The sequence below is a fragment of the Pleurodeles waltl genome, chromosome 7 (genome assembly GCF_031143425.1).
Source record: "Pleurodeles waltl isolate 20211129_DDA chromosome 7, aPleWal1.hap1.20221129, whole genome shotgun sequence".
Lineage (NCBI taxonomy): Eukaryota > Metazoa > Chordata > Amphibia > Caudata > Salamandridae > Pleurodeles > Pleurodeles waltl.
The window spans coordinates 576579329-576599554 of NC_090446.1; the positions used below are offsets into that span (position 1 = coordinate 576579329).

Genomic DNA, 20226 nt, shown 5'->3' on the forward strand with positions numbered 1-20226 from the left:
GGGAAGGTATGAAGTCAGTCATGGATGATCTCCCCACCCACCGTCAGTAAGACTTCTGAGAGATTGTCGAGGAGGGCTCCCTAATGGTAATCAATCCATGAGTGCAGCAGTGCATTCGGTGGAGCTATCCACCACGGTGTTTGCACACAGGATTTCTCTTTGACGCACGTCCTGGCTAACACTCTTGTTGTTAAAACCTGATGCATAATAAAACATTGCCAATCTGCCATTCTCTGGATCCTCCTTATTCGGAAAACATATGGAGGAAGAAGTGTTAAGAATGAAAAATGAAGCAGAAACCTTAAGGCTGTACGACTGGAAGAACAGAAAAAAATCTTCAAGCAGTTTAAGCCCAGGGACAAACGCAATTACTATCATAGGGTTCAAACCACTAGATAGCCTTACCAATACCAACCACAAAGGCAACCGCAAAGGTCATACCAGAGCAGATACCAAAAGAAACAATCTCCTACACACAAGTCTTCGCACGCCAAAGGCACAAACTCTCAATCTAAGCAGTGAGAAGTGTCTACCCTTTCCACTGTTACCCACTCCTGTGGAGGGAGCGGTGCAACATTTCCTGGAAGAGTGGAGAAAGATCACAATGGACAAATGGGTTCTAAATATCATTCCACAAGGGTATGCTCTTCGTTTCTCAAGTGCTCCAACAACAATCCCTCCAAAACAAGTTTCTACAACCCTTTTGCACATACTCAAAAAAGAAGCATCTCTTTTACTGCAGAAAAAAAGCAATACAGAAAATTCCTCATCATCAAAGGAACTTGGGAGTATGCACAAGATATTTCCTAGTTCAAAAGAAACATCAACCCAACCAATTTCGGCCTATACTAGATCTCAGACTGCTCGACAAGTTTATAAAGGAGAAAAAACTCAGGATGCTGTCTCTTCACCAAATTTTTCCTTATATACAAAAAAACATCTGGCTCTGTGCAGTAAATCTCCAAGATGCGTATTTTCACACCCAATAATTCCACGTCACAGACAATTCCTACAGTTTGTAGTAGGCAATCATCACTATCAGTACACAGTACTCCCTTCCAGCCTAAAGTCAAATCCTCAAGCCTTTTCCAAATGCATGGCAGCAGTTGCAGCACTACTAAGGAGAAGAGGTATATTTGTATATCCATACCTGGATGACTGGCTAATAAGGGCATACTCTGCTCAAAGCCAAACAAGCCTATGCCATGACAACATCTATTCTAACATCACTAGGTTTACAAGTCAATTCAGAAATATCAATATCAACACCACGGCAGCGTCTCAATTTCCTACGATCAACCCTTGACTCTAAAAAAGAAAAGGTGTTTCCTACGGAAGAGAGAGTATTATCTATACAAAAGAAGTGTACACATCTTCTACTTCAGTCCAAGCCGACAGTAAGACAAGTAGCGTCCTTACTCGGGTCAGTGGCATCATGCATTTATATAGTTCTGAATGCATGCCTGTACATGAGACCACTTCATATGTTCTTGGAAGATCAGACGCCTCTTTGACAGGCTGGGGCGCTAATATGAATCACCTGACTATCCAAGGTCTCTGGTCCCAAAGAGAAAAACAGTATCACATACATTTATTAGAACTGAAAGTTGTTCATCTGGCTCCCAAAGCTTTTCTTCCAGCTTTCCAATCAAAAGGCCTGCTGATCCAGACAGACAACACCACCTCAATGTTTTATATCAACATACAAGGTGGAACAAGATCAAGGCGGCTTTCTCTTCAAACTCAAATAGTGTGGCACTGGGTCCTGGCAAGAGTGCTCTCCATTACAGCCTTCCACATACCAGCGGTATAAAGTTTAGAAGCAGATCTCCTCAGCCATCATCACGATGACAATCATGAATGCGTACTCAACGACAAGGTACTTCAAGGTTTCTTCAAAGACTGGGAAATGCCACCATTAGATTTATTTGCCACCATCTAAAACTAAAAATGGCAAAATAATGCATCCAGAGCTATTAAACCATAGTCTCTGGGCAATGCCCTTTTGATGAACTGGTCAATTCCATTTTTTATACGCCTTTCCACCAATTCCATCGATCCCAAAAGTAATCAAGAAATGAATTGCATCTCAGGTTACAATGATTCTGAGCTCAGGATTGGCTGAGACAGTGGTGGTACACAGATCTCCTTCAGCTATCCATAGCCCGTCACAAACATCTGCCATGCAGACCAGACCTGCTATCCACGGGCCAGGGCAAGATTCTACATCTAACGATCCAGTCTTTGAATTTGGCAGCATGCTTCCTGAGATCACCCAGTATGGACACCTAAATCTCCCTGCAGAATGCATGAACATTTTAAAATAAGCTAAACGTCCATCCAGTATGACATGTTATGCGTTTAAATGGAAATGTTTTTGCTTATGGTGTACGGACAGAAACTACAATCACATTGCTGTACAAGAGAACGTAATTCTACAGTACCTATTACATTTAGCCAAATCAGGAATTTAATTCTCTTCGATTAAAGTTTACCTAGCAGGCATCACGGTGTACAAACAAAATACAGCACAACAATCTTTTTTCAAGATTTCAGTAGTCAAAGCATTCCTAGATGGACTCAAAAAGGTCTTGGGAACTGAACTTAGTATTATCTAAACTAATGGGCCCCCCTTTTGAGCCTATCCATAAGGCATCTCTTCAAAACTTATAATGGAAAACAGCTTTTCTAGTTGCAATCACCTCAGCTCGAAGAGTTAGTGAATGGCAGACTCTCGCTTCAGTAGAACCATTTATGGTATTTCACCATAACAGATTAGTACCACGCACATATCCTTCTTTTTTATCCAAAGTAGTCTCTGACTGCCACATCAAATAATCCATCACACTACCTACGTTTTTTCTGAATCCCTCCTTTCAAGCAGAGAGAGCACTGCATTCTGTAGACCTAGAAAGAGTCCTACGGTTTTATTTGAACAAACAAAATGCCATTAAAAACTCTAAACACCTTTTCATAAATTATGGCCCTATCAGAAAAGATCTAATGAACTTTAAACAAACCATAACAAGGTGGATTGTGTCTTGCATATCCATACGTTATCAAATAGCAAATAAGCCTCTACCTTATAAGCCAAGAGCCCATTCAACTCGAAGAAAAGCTGCCATCACTACATGGATGAGAAACGTCCCTACACAGGCCATTTGCAAGACAGCGACTTGGAGGTCCTACATACATACACAAAACACTACAACCTAGTCACTGAAATTTTAGTTGATTCTCGAGTTGGACAAGAAACATTGAGAAACCTTTTCAAATAGACTATCTTGTCCTCCTAGGTACAAGTTGCACTTTTTTAAATCTATTAGGTATCAAATAATTTGCTTGTAGTCTCATAGTGTATGATTACTGACAGCCGTTTCAGGAAGATATTTGTTAGCTTGCTACTCTGTTCTAAGTTTATGACTATTAATGAAGATCCTACGGTGCAGAAGGAAAAGTTAAATACCTGTAGCTATAGTTCTGCATCGTAGGAATCTTCATTGAAGTCCTAAACACCCTCCCTCCTCCCCGGCTGTCACATCAGTCAGTGTTCTATGATCACTGCAAAAAAGAACTGACGCTCTCAGGCAAACTGCCACTGCAGTGCATTCTGGGAAGGGGTGTCTCAAGGGTCCTTAAAGGTACAGACTTTGTTTTCAAGTTTTCAATTTCAGCCCATCAGGCTGTTTTTTCCTTTCATGTTACCTCTTTCAGGGCCAGCCTTTTTTCTATGACAGTATTGCAGTTTTTAAAAAGGCTTTCTTTTCCTCTCACTTCTGTTCATACTACACTGCTTCAGCATTTCAAGGCAAAATACATCACTGATAGTCCACACTGCAACTATGAAGAAAATGATTCAAGTCATTAATATAATTAAGACTTTTATGAGACAAAAGACATATTGAAGAAGGTATTCCAGGGTCCAAACAGGCAGCACGGAATTATTCTTAGTTTGTGACTATTAATAAAGATTCATATGTTGCAGAACTATCACCACACATGTGTAACTTTTCCTTTTTCCTAATGTTTGGGCGACTATAGTTACAATAGCGTATTTATATAGTTTTTATTAGTTCTTTAATGGTTTTGGATTCGCGATAGACTAGTGTATTTACCAGATTATTTTTAATATAGTTTTTTTTATTATAGTTCTATTGTGCTTTTACACTATCCTCTTTTTTACTTGTAACACTATTTTCTATTTTTACCTGTTTTGTTATTTTTAGTCTTTAAAAAATATTGTTAAATATTTCCTACATTATTTGTTTTCATAAATGTAAAATGTTTTACATTCTTTTATTTGCTGGTATGTATACTTATTTATACTCTGTTTTATTATTTAATAACTATTAATAATTTAAAAGTATTTTTATTTGTATAATACATTTATTGTTTATTATACATTTTATCACAATATGTTGGCATTTTGTACCTTAAATTATAAGTATACTTTGGAAAAGTCCTCTTTTACAGCCGACTAACGCCATTCCAACACGCCAGGCAGGCCCCTTATTTATGGATTGACGTTAGCCGGCGCTGCGGGCTGGTCAGAGTAAAAAAAAATGGCTCTGACCAGGCAGCGCCGGCGTAGGGAAAAATTGGGGTAGTGCGTAAAAAAATGGTGCAAGTCAGATTAGAGTAAAAAATCATGGCTCTAACCAGACTTGCGCCATTTTTTGACACACAACCCCCATTGAAATTACTCCTGTCTTAGCAAAGACAAGAGTCATGCCCCCTTGCCCAATGGCCGTGCCCAGGGGACTACTGTCCCCTGGGCACGGCCATTGGGCACAGTGGCATATAGGGGGGCCCATGTTAGGCCCCCCTATGCCACTTCAAAAAATAAAAAAATATACTTACCTCTACTTACCTGAGATGGGTCCCCCCATCCATGGGTGTCCTCCAGGGGTGGGCAAGGGTGGCAGGGGGTGTCCCTGGGGACAGGGGATGGCACCTGTGGACTGCTTCCATGGTCAGAGACCATGGAAGTGCACCCACAGGCCCCTTAATGCCTGCCCTTACCCAGGCGTTAAAAAACGGCGCACATTAGGCTATGTGCCATTTCTTAAGGCCTGCCCACTCCTGTGCGTCAAAATGACGCAGGAGTATAAATAAGGCGCACAGACCTTGAAGTCATTTTTTGGACGGGAACGCCTACCTTGCATGTCATTAACGCAAGGCGGTTTCCCGCATCCAGAAAATGACGCACGCGGAGGAATTTTGACGTTCGCGGTGCCGGGCGTCATAGTATAAATATGGTGTTAGGTTTGCACCGAATTTGCGTCAAAATCTTTGATGCAAATTTGGAGCAAACAGAGTATAAATATGCCGCAAACTATTTATTCTATATTATATAATGTCTTTTGTCATCTTATAAGGAAAAGCTTCCTGTCCCTAGGTAGAAACTTGAATGAATTCAGCCTTTAAAATATTCATTAGTGGTCTTATTTATTTACAGCCCTTTGTAAGTAAATAACCCAAAAAGTCCAGAAAACAGGAAGTGCAGAGAGGGGAAACATGGAGGCCCCCACCCATAGCCACCACTTGAAAGGAGCAGGAGCCAGAGAATATCCTGCCAAGTTCAGCCCCAGTGCATGGGAGGCATGGTCCTGTCATGACTACTCGGGCCCCGGTACAGTCAACTTTTGGAAGACCGGTGCATTGGCCCCCCCAGGGCTGTGATGCAGTCCATGGCAGCACAGTCAAAAGAACACGTATGTGTATGTTCCTCCCCGTTATAGTTCTTTGGACAAAGAAGTGCCTCATGAGGAGGTCAGAGGGAAGGCGGTAGGCTTTTTCTGTTTTTCACTAAGTCATGGTTTGCCTGGGGGAGGTGGTCGTAATTCTTTTAAGAACTGGCACAGGAAAGGGTTGAGGATGTAGTAATATTTAATTCAAGCAGTAAAAAAACAAGAGAGGCTGGCATTAACAGAAATAGTGTCAACTGGTGAACCTGTCAGCCTCCTTCATGGGGCCCTCGTGCCTGCTGATGGTAACCCAGGATAAGACTTTCTTAAGTGGGTTTGTGGAGAACATCCTTTGTAGTCTCTGCATCTTGGCAATACTAGATCACCTCCTTTTAGTATCAGGGTTTAATTTATCCTATTTTCAACCGCTTAGCAGCGTTGACTCCTGGCCTGGATTTCCGATTATTTAGATCCACACAGAGATTAGGGACTACTGATGTTAATTTAGAAGCCTTTTTGAGGATCACCACAACCTGCAAAAGTAAGCAGAAACTGGAAACATTTGCTACACTGATCACTTTTCTGTATATTCTTTATTATTTGTGGATTTTCAACTGGTTTTATAATCCTAAAGTGCAAACCTAACTGTGACACCCAGTTGTGAAAAAGTGTCAAAAACTCGGACACATAGAAGAGTTTCCAAACAAATATACAAAGTTGTTTATTGTACAGCACACTCCGAAGTTATATTTGGCTTTGTGTCAGCCGAGTACACTTGTCTATCACAGAGGTAGAAAAATCATACAATGTGAATTCTTCTATTGTTCCCGGTGCTTTTTAGACAATTCAGTCTTCGTAAATATGTTTGACAGCTACAGTCAAAACATGTTTCATCCGCTGAACTTTTTCAAGGCTTGTGTTTCCTAAGCAGATGGTTCATTTAGCATATGACAGTGGCCATGTTTGTATCAACCCTATTTCCAAATATAAAGATATTCACGCGTTATGGTTAGGGCTTTTTCTGTTAGACAGCATCTACAAAAATATCAAAAAGCCTTCTTTCATTAGTTAACTTAGCTTATTTTTGTCCCTCGAATACAGACATTGTTTGGAGGGTGCATGAATCGAGTTTTTTCACATATTTGGGCTCCGCAGACAAGTTTTCAAGTTTGGTGTGCAGCTAACAACTTTCTGCAAGTTGCAAGACACTGTGACCACGCGCAACATCTTTATTCCTGAGAAAAATAAAACATAGGTCTGTGTATATTATAGTGGTAACTGGAAGGTCATGCTTCTGTATCTGGAATACAGATCCTACAGCATCTATGAACTTTACTGAGACCAGTTAATACCAGAGCTAGAGAGAAGCCTCTACATAAAATTTAGACTAAGGGGCATATTTATACTCTCTTTGCACCAAATTAGCGTCACTTTTTTAAACTCTAATTCGGTGCAAAACGAACTCCATATGTATACTTTGGCATTAGACCATTCTAGCACCAAATTTATGGAGTTAAAGTCATTTTTTGGATGTGGACACATACCTTGCCTTAATGAGATGAAAGGTAGGTGTTTCCATGCAACAAATGACTCTATGGCCTTAACGGCATATTTATATTCCTGTGCAAAAATAGTGCACAAGAGGGAGGAGGGGTCCAAAAATGGTGCAAAGCTTTCAGAGAGGACCTGTGGCCCTATTTCCCTGGTGGAACACCATGGAATAAGCCCACAGGTGCCCTCCCCAGGCCCCAGGGACACCCCCACCCACACCAGAGGGACAGCGGAGGATGGGGGACCCCATCCCAGGTAAGTACAGGTAAGAATTGTATTTTATTTTTTAAAGTGCCATAGGGGGGGGCCTGAAATGGGCCCCCATTCATGGCACAGGGTGCAATGGCCATGCCCAGGGGAACCTGGTCCCCTGTGCTGGCCATTGGGGTGGTGGGCATGACTCCTGTCTTTTCTAAGACAGGAGTCATGTGGTATGGATGGTTTTGCATCAGAAAATGACTCTAGGCAGGTTACAGTCATTTTGTTTTACTCTAACCTGCCTAGCGTCATTTTTTGGTGCAAAACCCCCTTCTTCCATACCAGGAGCCCCATCCGACTAACGGCATTTTTTTTACACTAGCCTACCCTTTGCACCGACTTGCACCATTCCATAAACATAGTGCCCTGCTGGTGCACAGAAATGGTGCAAGCCGGTGCTAAACGTTTTGGTGCAAAACTGTGTTAGTGCAGTTTTGCACCAAAAAGTATAAATCAAGGCCTAAGTACTTTACCTGTTCAATCTTGCATTAAAAAATGGTCCACCACTAAAGATTGCTCGGAATACTGAAACTCTGAATTTGATGGCTGAGAGGCAGTAACTTAGTTCATGTTCATTTGCACTAAATATATTTTGCTAAGGGAGTAGTTCTTCCTTCCCCTATTCTGGAAACTGAGAGGGCATGACCCTGTGCCTAAGAAGGGACTTAGAAAGTATATTTTTACACCAGCATCTTCTAATATGTCTACTTAGAAAATAACGAGATAAGACCCTTCACAGTTTGTATTATTCTTGATTTGATGTTTGTATTATATCATCAATTACCCAGCGGGTGGTCTGTTATTAAAGGGGTGTATTTATTTATTTGTATGGCTTATTAGCTGCAACAAATAAAATATTAATTGACTGATTGATTGAATATCAGATGCATATCAAAAACACACAATACCCAGAAATGTATCCGCATAGACAAAAAACATCTATCATACTCAGGGTCATGGCTAATTCCAAGGCAATGCCCACTCTATGGTATTTGTGAATAATAACTGGTCAGGACCAGGATACACATCATCAACACATGCACGCATTAATGCAAATGCAAAGAGCTTACGGGAGAAAGCATATGCAGTACAACTACAGACAAAATGGCACGGCTGCACAGGAACCAAACATGCATTTTTAACACTAATGCAAGAGCTCCACACTCAGAAAGGCATCTGTACAAAGCCTGAACACAAATGTGGACACCTGAACAACACCTGCACACAAAGGACCCTGAAAAGCTATTGCACATAAATACATGTGACACCTACACAGTCACGGACAAATCTGAGAAACATTCTGATCAAACACAGGGACAAACCTGGACAATGTCAACACCGGCAATACCACACATGCACAATCAGTGCACACAGACTCACATACCAAGATAGTATTTGCATATGTATAACTAGACACACTTTGACATTATACGCAAATCAGTGGTGCATGTGAGCAATAGACACATTGGGGGTTATTACAACTTTGGAGGAGGTGTTAATCCGCCCCAAAAGTGACGGTAAAGTGACGGAAATACCACCAGCCGTATTACGAGTCCATTATATCCTATGGAACTCGTAATGCGGCTGGTGGCATATCTGTCACTTTACCGTCACTTTTGGGACGGATTAACACCTCCTCCAAAGTTGTAATAACCCCCATTATCTTTAAGAATCCTTTATTTCCATAAGCCACACTATGTCCACTTATGGCCTCACACATCTGTGCGTTTAGGAAGCACAGTATCCTTTCCTTCTATACCCTACTTTCGACTCCCACCTCCACTTTCCATCCGCCACCTCTTCCTCCACTCTTGAACCAGTTTTCCACATCCGATAAGATATTTGCAGAGCATCTCACATAAGAGTAAGCAAGAGCCTGATGTACAAGCTGACCATTCAAAGGCAATGCCATTGACTCACATTTCTCTGAATTTCTAACCTCCACAGGAGAATGACCAGAAGCGAATTCGAGCCTTGAAGAAGGCCAACCACGAGCGTGAGTTGAAGCGGCAGAAAGAGAAAGACCTGCTGAATGTGCGAACTGAGACGGAACAGTTGCGGAAGGAACGCTTTAAGCTTAGTCGCAAGCTGAAGAAATACTCCATCTTCAATGACTACTTGGAAAAGGTGGTGGAGTCATCGGATGAGGTGAGGGTCAATGGATAAGGTTGGTGAGACCTCCAATGAGATAAGGGGTACAGGAGCAATTCCTGGGGATATCCAATATACAAGGAGATGCAAGCATCTAAGAGACAAAGATCAATGAACAAGATGGTGGAGCCAACCAATTTGGTTTGAATGTGAGAGCAAACTAGTGGAGATGTCCAAGGATGTGAGGGGTGAGGGATATAGGACAAAATGGAGGAAGGAAGTAATAAGGTGTCAGAAGAGCAGATGGCCTTTATATAATGTAGCAATGTTCAGATGACAACGTGGTGGGAAAGGTGGATGAGGAGAGGGTTGGGCAATAAGTCAGTTAATGATTCCAAGAGTTGAGAGTTAGAGGAAAAGAGGGTTAAAGGTGTCTGATGAGGTAAAGGTCAAAGGAATAGTGAGTAAAGTCTGATGTTATTTAGCTCAGTGAAAAAGATGCTGGAGGTCTCTGAAGAGGTAAGGACTAGACAACATGGTGCTCGCCATGCCAATTATCCTCAACCTGGGGACACAGAGGTACTAAGCAATCTTTTTGACAAGTACTGCCTGTTATCTGTGAACCTCCAGATGTTAGATACTACTACCGTGCTCCCTGCAATGCTATGTGGTATTTGCCACTCGCAGGATAGTGACAGCGAGCAGCCATGGCTTACTCTGAACTGTAATGTAAGTTTGGGAACTCAGATACAGTTAACACGTATGATACCTTGAAATAAGTTGAATATGCATTCAATTCTATGCCTTTTTAGAACATATATGGCTTTATGTACACGAGGCACAATAGGAGAGTAAAACGTATTAGGTAATAGCCAATTCCGGGAACTCCCTCAGTTAACACTTTCAGGGACATTTTAAGGATTGTAGGGGCTCTGGGCCAAATGGATATTGGGGGCCCCTGCACAGAACAGTTTGAACTTTGATCCAATTTCAGCTTATTCATACCAATTTTGTCCAGGTCACTGACAGCGCACAGGCACGTCCAAATTCTACATGTGTTACATCTAATATTCAGAAACCGTGACGTTCTTTTAATATTATAACACAGCAACAGCTCATTAATATTACTGCAAATAATATCACTGACGCCCTCAAATTTCTCATATGTGTGGAAAACCTTTTTTGTGGATGTTGCATGAAATGAAACATAAAGACAACATTTCTCTGCAAAATGTCTGTAAGACTCATGTATCTGATAGAGACTTCTAGCTGCAGATTCCTTACCTTAGAATTCCGTGGCGTCAGCATCAAATCTGGAATTTTTATGCTGAGCAGTACCCTGCGCGTGCCGTCGGGTGGCGTCGTTCGGATCCCCATGCATCGTCCGCCTCCGTGTGGCGTCGTTGGAGACATCTGTGATGTCACGGCCTTCTATATAGGCACCACCCCAGCGCACGTACATCAGTTCTTTTCCTTCTGCGCTGGTTAAGCGCAGACCTGGAAGAGCTACCCTTTTTTCAACGGTTTTGTCGAAGCTTTTTCGAATTGTCTGAGCGATGTCTTCGAGAAAGACTGGATTTAAACCGTGTGGTGCATGTCATTGCACCATGTCGGGTACGGATCCACATCAGGTGTGTCTCTGGTGCCTTGAAAAGGACCACGATTTGAAGTTGTGTTCCGACTGTCGGGCCGTGGCTCCGAAGGCTTTGAGAGAAAGATCTCTCAAGCTTCTAGCGGCCCGGCAGCTGTCTTCAGTTTGCATGACTCCAAGGAGATCACAGTCCTGCTCTAGGAGGAGGTTGCGGCACCGCTCAGGAGCCCCAGTCACCTTTCTCGCATTCGAGGTCTTCGGGGCATTCAGGTAAGAGGCACAAGAAGAAGAAGTCCAAGTGGACTTCGACTTAGTCACGCCCATTGGCCGACTAGGCATCCAGGGAATGTCGACGTTCTGAGCGCGGTGCCACGGAGCCGTCACCAGGGCCGACTCTGCGTCTTCCCCCTTTTCATGGGACCAGAGTGACCCCCGCTCAAATCAAAGAATTTTACAAGGCTATGCGCCTTGTTTTTGAGCAGGCTGCACCCTCGGGTGGGTCTTTGGGCCCCCTGGGGTGAGCAGGAGCACCATCGGATTCAACGTCGGCGGCTTTTGGCCTTGGCACCTTTGGGGACCTCCGGGATCCGATAGTAGATCCGGTATCTCACAGTCGACCTCCTCCGGCAGCAGGCCCGACATCGACGCTCCCTCCATCACCGGCGCCTTCTGGTGGTCATACGACGTGTCAAGGAGACCAGATCCCGGTGTAAGGCCCTATGAATTTGGGATTAAACATATCCTTTTTCTTGAAGTCAGTATGACGTGTGGAAAGCCACAATCTGTCACCTGGCTTATATTGGGGTCCTTCACAATGTTTCTTGTCATAATGCCTTTTAGACTTCTGTTTAACTTTATCTAGATGTTGCTGGATTTGTTTCTGGGTTTGATGGACTTGTTGAATCGTCTCTGACAGGGTTGGTGTAAGTGAACTTTCCGGTGGTATCCTGATTGGCAGGGTATCAGGATGATAGCCAAACAGACCAAAAAAGGGGGTGACACCAGTGCAAGTATGATACGAGTGATTGTAGGCTAGTTCAGCTAATCAAAGGGTCGATGTCCAAGAATGAAGTGCTTTCTCAGCATGCAGATATTGTTTCAAGGTCTGATTTAGTTTCTCAGTTTGGCCATCCGTTTGAGGATGATGACTGGTAGACAGTGTAGAAGTGATTTGAAGCGTTTTGCACCACGTTTTCCAGAAGTTAGAGGCAAATTGTGAACCTCGATCAGACAGAATCATTTTTGGTAATCCGTGATATCGGACCACTCGATTTAAAAGGATTGTTGTCAGTTCACTGGAGGTGGGCAATTTCTTGCAAGCAATGAAGAGTGCATCTTTTGTGAGACTATCTACCACCACGAGGGTTACTGAGTGATGTCGAACAATGGGTAAGCTAGTAATAAAGTCTAATGAGATGTGCTCCCACGGTCGAAGTGGAGTTGGGAGAGGATGTAACAATCCTTTCGGTTTTGAATGACTTGTCTTGATGCAAACACAAACGTCACAGTTAGCTACCATCTGCTTGACATCTTTTATCAAAGTAGGCCACCAAATGTAACGTTGGACTAATCCAAGAGTTTTAGGAATACCTGGATGACCTGCCGTAGGTATAACATGCAGCCAATGAAATACCAATTTGCACAACTTGGTAGTTGGAACAAATAAACGGGCATCATGGAAAGGTAGTCCTTGTTTGATTGACCTCTTGGGATCAGTTTGAGCCCATGTCTGCCATTTCTCAATGGTGAAAGAATTACGGATTTCTTCAAAAAAGTCTTCGTTTTTTATGATTCAAAGAACCTTGGGCCAGATGTACGTAGAAAGCAATTTGCGACTTGCAAATTGCGAGTCCCTGCGACTCACAATTTGCAAGTCGCAAATTGCTATGCAGTACGGTGTCTCAGACACCGACTGCAACTCGCAATGGGGTCGCAATGACCCACCTCATGAATATTCATGAGGTGGGTCGCAAATTGCGGCCCCATTGCGAGTATAGGCACTCGCTAACATGGATGCCTGCTGTCGTCAGCAGGCCTCCATGTTAGCGACCTGCTTGTCAATAAAGCAGTTTTTTTTTTTTGAAATGTAGCCCGTTTTCCCTAAGGGAAAACGAGCTGCATTTCAAAAAAATCCGAAACCTTTAGTTTCAGTTTTTTTCAGGGCAGGGAGTGGTCCCTTGGACCACTCCCTGCCCTGAAAAAATATTTTGGGGTCCAGTCCCAAACTGGAAGGGGTCCCATGGGGACCCCTTCCAATTTGCGATTGGGTTACCATCCACTTGAAGTGGATGGTAACTGCGATGCCATTTGCGACCGCATATGCGGTCGCAAATGGTATTGCATCCCAATGCAACTGGCAAATAGGAAGGGAACACCCCTTCCTATTTGCGAGTCTGAAATGCATTTTGCGAGTCGGTAAGACTCGCAAAATGCATTTCTGCATTGGGATACGCGTTTTGCGACTCGCAAACGGCAGATTTTGCCGTTTGCGAGTCGCAAAACGTTTCGTACATCTGGCCCCTTGTCTGGAGCAGTGACAGCTCTGGGAGGCTGGATTGCGGGTAACAAGGTAGATTCTTGTCTGGCTAGCTCGTGCGTTTGGTAATTAACTTTGCTGTGTTGCGATAACACTGCCCCAATTGCCATGTCTGAAGCATCTGCTTCTGCTATGAATGGACAAGTCAGTATCAGGATGAGTCAAGACTGGGGCGGTGGAGAAGGCTTCTTTTTTGTCAACAACATCAAGGAGTGATGAATACTGCAAAGGCAGCGTTACATCTGTTTCAGCGGCTATTGCTATGTGGGATTTGCGAGGATCTGTGACACTTGATGTCTGGAGACATTTTTCATTACACAAGATGGAGGAGAACACGACTTTCCTTTCTGGACAGTTTATTTCAGGGTTATGATAAGTTAACCACGGTAGTCCAAGGATAATTCCATACTGAGGAGCATGGATGACATCAAAGACTATTTTCTCTTCATGCTTGGTATCCTGATTCCCCCCCATTACAGACCACCGACAAGGGGACAGTTTGAAGAGTCACTGGGCCTCCAGTTAAGAGTTTTCCATCTATGGCTTGTACTATTTCTGGTGTTTTCTTCTTGGTACAAGGGATTCCCCATGTTTGAACCAACTGTGCATCAACAAAGTTACCAGTAGCCCCAGAATCTACTATGGCTTCCTTTAGATAAGTCCTTTGTTCTTTACCAGTACTTCTAGATGTAGCCTTAGATGTCTTGACTCGAGTAAAAATGTTCTACCATCTTGTGAAGGTTCCGCGGTTACACCTGTTCTGCCTTCCTAGTTATCTTGTATTAGAGCTTACAGAACATCTCTGGAATGCACTTCTGAGTTCAAAGAAGAGCTTTATTGTTGTTAATTCTTCCCCAGCCACAAGTTCTTGAGAGACGAATTAATAGATTTCAAGCACAAAAGTAGTCGCAGCAAGAAAACAAAACATACCACAGTACTTCTCAGTTGCAATGTACACAGCAGGTTATATATCAAAGATATTCAATGCAAAGCAAAACAAATAAAATTCATCACCGTGTGAGACCTATCTTCAAGCTTCATCTTTCTGGCGTCTGCAAGTTGATGATTCAGGTCAACTGCGAGAAAGAGATTATCTACCCACACGGGAGACTGGCAACTGGCGCCAAGTTCCAGCCCGAAGTCAAGCAGATTCGAATCTAAATATCTGAAGCCCCGAGTCATCCTTACAAAAGCGTGCCCCCTCCTCTCAGACTCGGGAAAACTACGCAAGCCTTTGGAGACTGGCCAGATCTCCTAGACTTCTCCTCTTCTCAAAGCCTGAGCAGAAAGGAAAACACCAAATGTACTCTCTCTTATCAGGTCTAGTCTGGTGTGACGAAAACAACTTGGTTAATCTTGTGCAAAAACATAGCTTGGAAAAATACAGCTTGGATTCTCAACTGCAATGTCTAACTCCACGTTAAAGGAAATAGGCAGCTAACCTAAATATCAAATGTAATGTCTAATGTCATGTCAAAGCCAATAGGCAGCTGAGCTGAATATCAAATGTAATGTCTAATATCATGTCAAAGCCAATAGGCAGCTAAACTGAATACAGCATGTCAAAGCCAATAGGCAGAATACAGAATGTAATGGCTAATGCCATGTCAAAATCAATAGGGGGCTAAACTGAACAAAACATACAATGTGCTACTGGTGAACATTGAGCAACTAACATGCGTAATGGTGAAACACAAAGTCATTGGTCAAACACAATAAATAGCATCACATTCCACCCTATGACCAATTAATTTTTGTTTCACATATCTCTTGTTTAAAAAAAAAACAAAAAAAAAACATCAGCACAAAAAAAAACATTATCAGCAAGTCAGATTTGAATGATAAAAGCAATCACTGTAAAGCAATGGAAGTGGATTAACATATTGATCTCATAACCTTTCACATCAGATACATCTTTCACAGAAAAGACTGAAATACTCTGAATGAGATGATAGTGTCTCTAAAATAGCAATTTGATGTAGCATGAGTTCTACTCATGTAAAGGTGCACGATCCACCTGAAAGGTTTGCTGGAAGGTAAGTGAAAGTCAGAGTTCCACACGAAAAAACACAGACAGTTAACTGTTAAGGTTGCTTAGTTCCAGTGGAAGAATGCAATCAAACAAGTTGAGCTTGAACTGAAGGCGCCACTTGCGCAAAATGGATCCATGGTGCTTGCACTTTACTCAGTCAGGTTCAGGTTGGGGGTTCGGTCCCTTCCCCGACCCCACACGCACACACCCGAAGGGGGACCAAACAGCACACTCAGGGACAGTGGCGAAACGTGGTAGGATCTGCAAAAGAAACAAGTATGACTTTTCTTGCAAATAACATTTGTCATTTGAAATGTACCCTTCCTCTCCCTGTTTTATAATCAGCAGGACGTTTTTGGGGCCCTTTATTATAATTTCTGCAGGTTCTGGAGGGTCACTTAGGGCTTCAACCCACACCTCAGCACTGAGGTTTTTATCTGCTGCACCACAGCTTCCCTTTTCTTGCACTGTCAGAAGGGCTGTGGCAGACTCCTTCTTTACCAAACCTCCATTCACTGCACTTTTGACAAGTTGGGCCATTCTGTCTCCAATTTGTATGAATGAATCAGATTCTTTTCCAATTATCAGCATCATTTTGATTTCTCCTTGACAATCTGCAGCAATCAATCCCCCTAAAACCTGATCAATTTGCCATATCTGTCCTGGTAACTTTCCTCTCTCTGTGACTGCTTGTGGGACAGATTTCTCTTGTGCGTGCTGCACAGTTTTTATCAAATCTAGGGGAATGTGCATCTCTCTCATCTCTGCCCACCTGTAAATTGCTTTTTCTCCCAGCAGTTCACATTTCTGGTGCACCCACTTAGCCATCCCCACTACATCAGAATTCTGGGTGAACACTTCTCTCTCTGAATTTTTCTCTTTAACATCTGCAAGGGAATTGAACCAGTTATGCACAAGCCATGTGGAAAACCAAACGGCTAAACCATTGGCAGTGAACCAAGAATCAGTGTAAAAATGACACATCTCACGCAGCTCTTGCTTTAAAATCTGACACACATTGTACAACGCTGCTCCTTCTCTTGTGCTAGAAAACAACATTTCAGTTAATAAATCATTAGTCAAACAAACATGGGGCCATATTTATACTTTTTGACGCAAAACTGCGCTAACGCAGTTTCGCGCCAAAAAAATTAGCGCCGGCTAACGCCATTCTGAAGCGCCATGCGGGCGCCGTATTTATTGAATGGCGTTAGCTGGCGTTAGCCGACCGGCGCTGCCTGGTGTGCGTGAAAAAAAACCACGTACACCAGGCAGCGCCAGCGTAGGGAAAAATGGCGTTTGGGCGTCTAAAAATGGGGCACGTCAGGCTGAGGCAAAAAAAACGTCTTAATCCGATTTGCGCCATTTTTTAACGGCGCCCATCCCCCATTGAAATGACTCCTGTCTTAGCAAAGACAGGAGTCATGCCCCCTTGCCCAATGGCCATGCCCAGGGGACTTCTGTCCCCTGGGCATGGTCATTGGGCATAGTGGCATGTAGGGGGGCACAAATCAGGCCCCCCTATGCCACAAATTTTTTTTAAAAAAAATACTTACCTGGACTTACCTTAATGTCCCTGGGGTGGGTCCCTCCATCCTTGGGTGTCCTCCTGGGGTGGGCAAGGGTGGCAGGGGGTGTCCCTGGGGGCAGGGGAGGGCACCTCTGGGCTCATTCTGAGCCCACAGGTCCCTTAATGCCTGCCCTGACCCAGGCGCTAAAATCCGGTGCGAATGCGGGTTTTTTAGAGCCGCCCACTCCCGGGCGTCATTTTTGCCCGGGAGTATAAATACGACGCAATAGCATCGCAGTCATTTTTTAAGACGGGAACGCATACCTTGCATATCATTAACGCAAGGAAGGTGTTCACGCAAAAAAATGACGCTAATTCCAGGAACTTTGGCGCTAGACGCGTCTAACGCCAAAGTATAAATATGGAGTTAGTTTTGCGTCGAATTTGCGTCGAATAAAACGACGCAAATTCGGCACAAACGGAGTATAAATATGCCCCATGCTTTTTATCTTCAGTGGACACGAATTCAAATGGTGCACACAATTTCACTAGTGACTCTTGTACCTGTGGTACTCTAGCCCTGTCTTGCAGGTACCAGATCCAGTGTATGATCCTTGCTAGGGGCACTCTTTTCTTCCCTTGTTCCTGATTTACATGTAAATCAGTGTTTCCCTCTTGCACTGCGCAGAAACCTAAAGTCTGAATTATTTCATTTGCCAAATCACAAGCGCGCAGCTGCATATCATTTTTCCCAGTGACCATATACCAAAGTGTTAGGATTTAACTCAGATGAGGGCTATTCTGTTTCCAAAAATCAATCAAGCTAATGAAACTCGGTGTCTCTAAAATCTTTCGTTTTACTTGTGCAGATGGTAACTCGTAAATCACATTCTGAGCTCCGTCGTTCTCCATGTTATCAGTTAAGGAATGCACTTTGACTGCCAAAAAACCTGGCTCAGAGTGGCTCACAGCTGTCTTAACCCCCTCAGTACTGGAATGGGAAAAGACAGATTCTTCTAAAACAGCATTTTTATAACTTTCAGCATTATCTTGCATTAATGTACTCTGGCTAATTTGCTCACGTAAATTCTTATTTTCATGTTCTAACTGCCTACATTTCTCCTGCATTTTTCTGTAAGCAGATAAATGTATCCAAACTCTTCTGTCAAAAACAAAAGGATCATCATTGCTTCCAAAAGGCACATTTTCTAAATATGCTTTATCACAGAAAGAAAACATGCTTCTCACAGCACCATCAGGCAGTTTAACTACACATGCATTTTCAAACATGGTCTGCTGTGCTTCTGTAATTCTCTACACAACAAAAAAAACAACTACACTTTTAAATTGCGCATGTAGAAATCTATAATTCGACCCTACCCCACTTCTGGTACCAAAATGTTCTGCCTTCCTACTTATCTCGTATTAGAGCTTACAGAACATCTCTGGAATGCACTTCTGAGTTCAAAGAAGACCTTTATTGTTGTTAATTCTTCCCCACCCACAAGTTCTTGAGAGACAAATTAATAGATTTCAAGCACAAAAGTAGTCGCAGCAAGAAAACAAAATATACCACAGTACTTCTCAGTTGCAATGTACACAGCAGGTTATATATATAAGATATACAAAAAATACATACAAAAAGCTTGGATTCTCAACTGCAATGTCTAACTCCACGTTAAAGGCAATAGGCAGCTAACCTAAATATCAAATGTAATGTCTAATGTCATGTCAAAGCCAATAGGCAGAATACAGAATGTAATGGCTAATGCCATGTCAAAGCCAATAGGCGGCTAAACTGAACAAAACATACAATGTGCTACTGGTGAACATTGAGCAACTAATATGCGCAATGGGGAAACACAAAGTCATTGGTCAAACACAATTAATAGCATCACAACACCCAAGAGCAATCCTTCTGTACACTTTGGGTGTTCTGTTTTTTCTGCTTGATCTGTGCATTTACTACAACCTTCTTGGTAGGGGTTTGTTTGTCTTTTGGGTTTTGTGGGATATTCTCTGGCGAAATGGCCCTTTCGACCACAGTACAGACACTGTCCGTCTTTTCTAAGTAGATCTTTCTCTTCTTTCGTTAAAGGTCGCCTGATGGTCCTGATGGTCCCAATTTCCATTGGTTCATGACTGTTCTCTCTGAAATTGTTATTCTCTGTACTCATGAACACGCCAGGAATATTTCTCAGTCTTTTTGCGTGTTCCCTGTCATTCCGCAAGACGATGGTCTAGTCTCAAAACAAGTTTTATCAGATCTTGACAATCCGTGGGTTGAGGATCGATCTGAGCAAGAATGCCTTTTAGCTCATCTTTGAGTCCTTGATAGAACAGGGCTGCTTGCTTCTTTTCAGGCCAGGAGGTTTCTGCTATCAGCCGATTAAAACTAGCTGAGCATTTGCATCATTTTTTAATGCAAAATCGGCGCAAACTTACAAAATACAATTGTATTTTGTAAGTTTTCGCCGATTTTGCGTAAAAAAGTGGCGCTAATACAGCGCTAAAAAAGTATAAATATGGGCCTAGGTCTTTATTGCCTTGTCGCAATTCTAACAGTTCTCGGTCTGCGGATAAAGTAACTGTTCTTCGATCAAACACTCTTTCAAATTCCCGGACAAAGTTTCTCCAATCATAAAGCAGGGGACTGTTTTTACGCACAAGAGGGACTGCCCAAGTGGCCGCGTCTCTAGTCAAATAGGATAGCAGGAAGGCCACCATGGATTGGGCATCAGGGAAGGTGTTTGGTCGATATGTAAAATGCAATTCTACTTGAGTCAAAAAGGTTTGTGCTTTCTGAGGATCACCCGAAAACCTTTTTGGGGGAGTCAAAGGAATGGGTGTGGGAACTGAGAGTGAAATGTTAGTTGAAGGATTAAGCCCACCCGCACCCAAAGTACTTAGCTCCATCTTTCCCACTCTGTTTTGTAACTGATCCACCCTTTCTGCTAGATTGGTTGCTAT

The 20226-nt window shown here is 42.8% G+C and overlaps 1 protein-coding gene across 1 annotated transcript in view; it reads left to right on the forward strand.

Moving 5' to 3' along the window:
* The window catches only part of CCDC42 (coiled-coil domain containing 42), a 164910-nt gene that overhangs the window by 71778 nt on the left and 72906 nt on the right, over window positions 1-20226 (forward strand). Inside the window, exon 5 of the mRNA XM_069201687.1 lies at window positions 9444-9644. Coding sequence (XP_069057788.1) covers window positions 9444-9644 — 201 coding nt within the window. The remainder of the gene's footprint in view (window positions 1-9443; window positions 9645-20226) is intronic.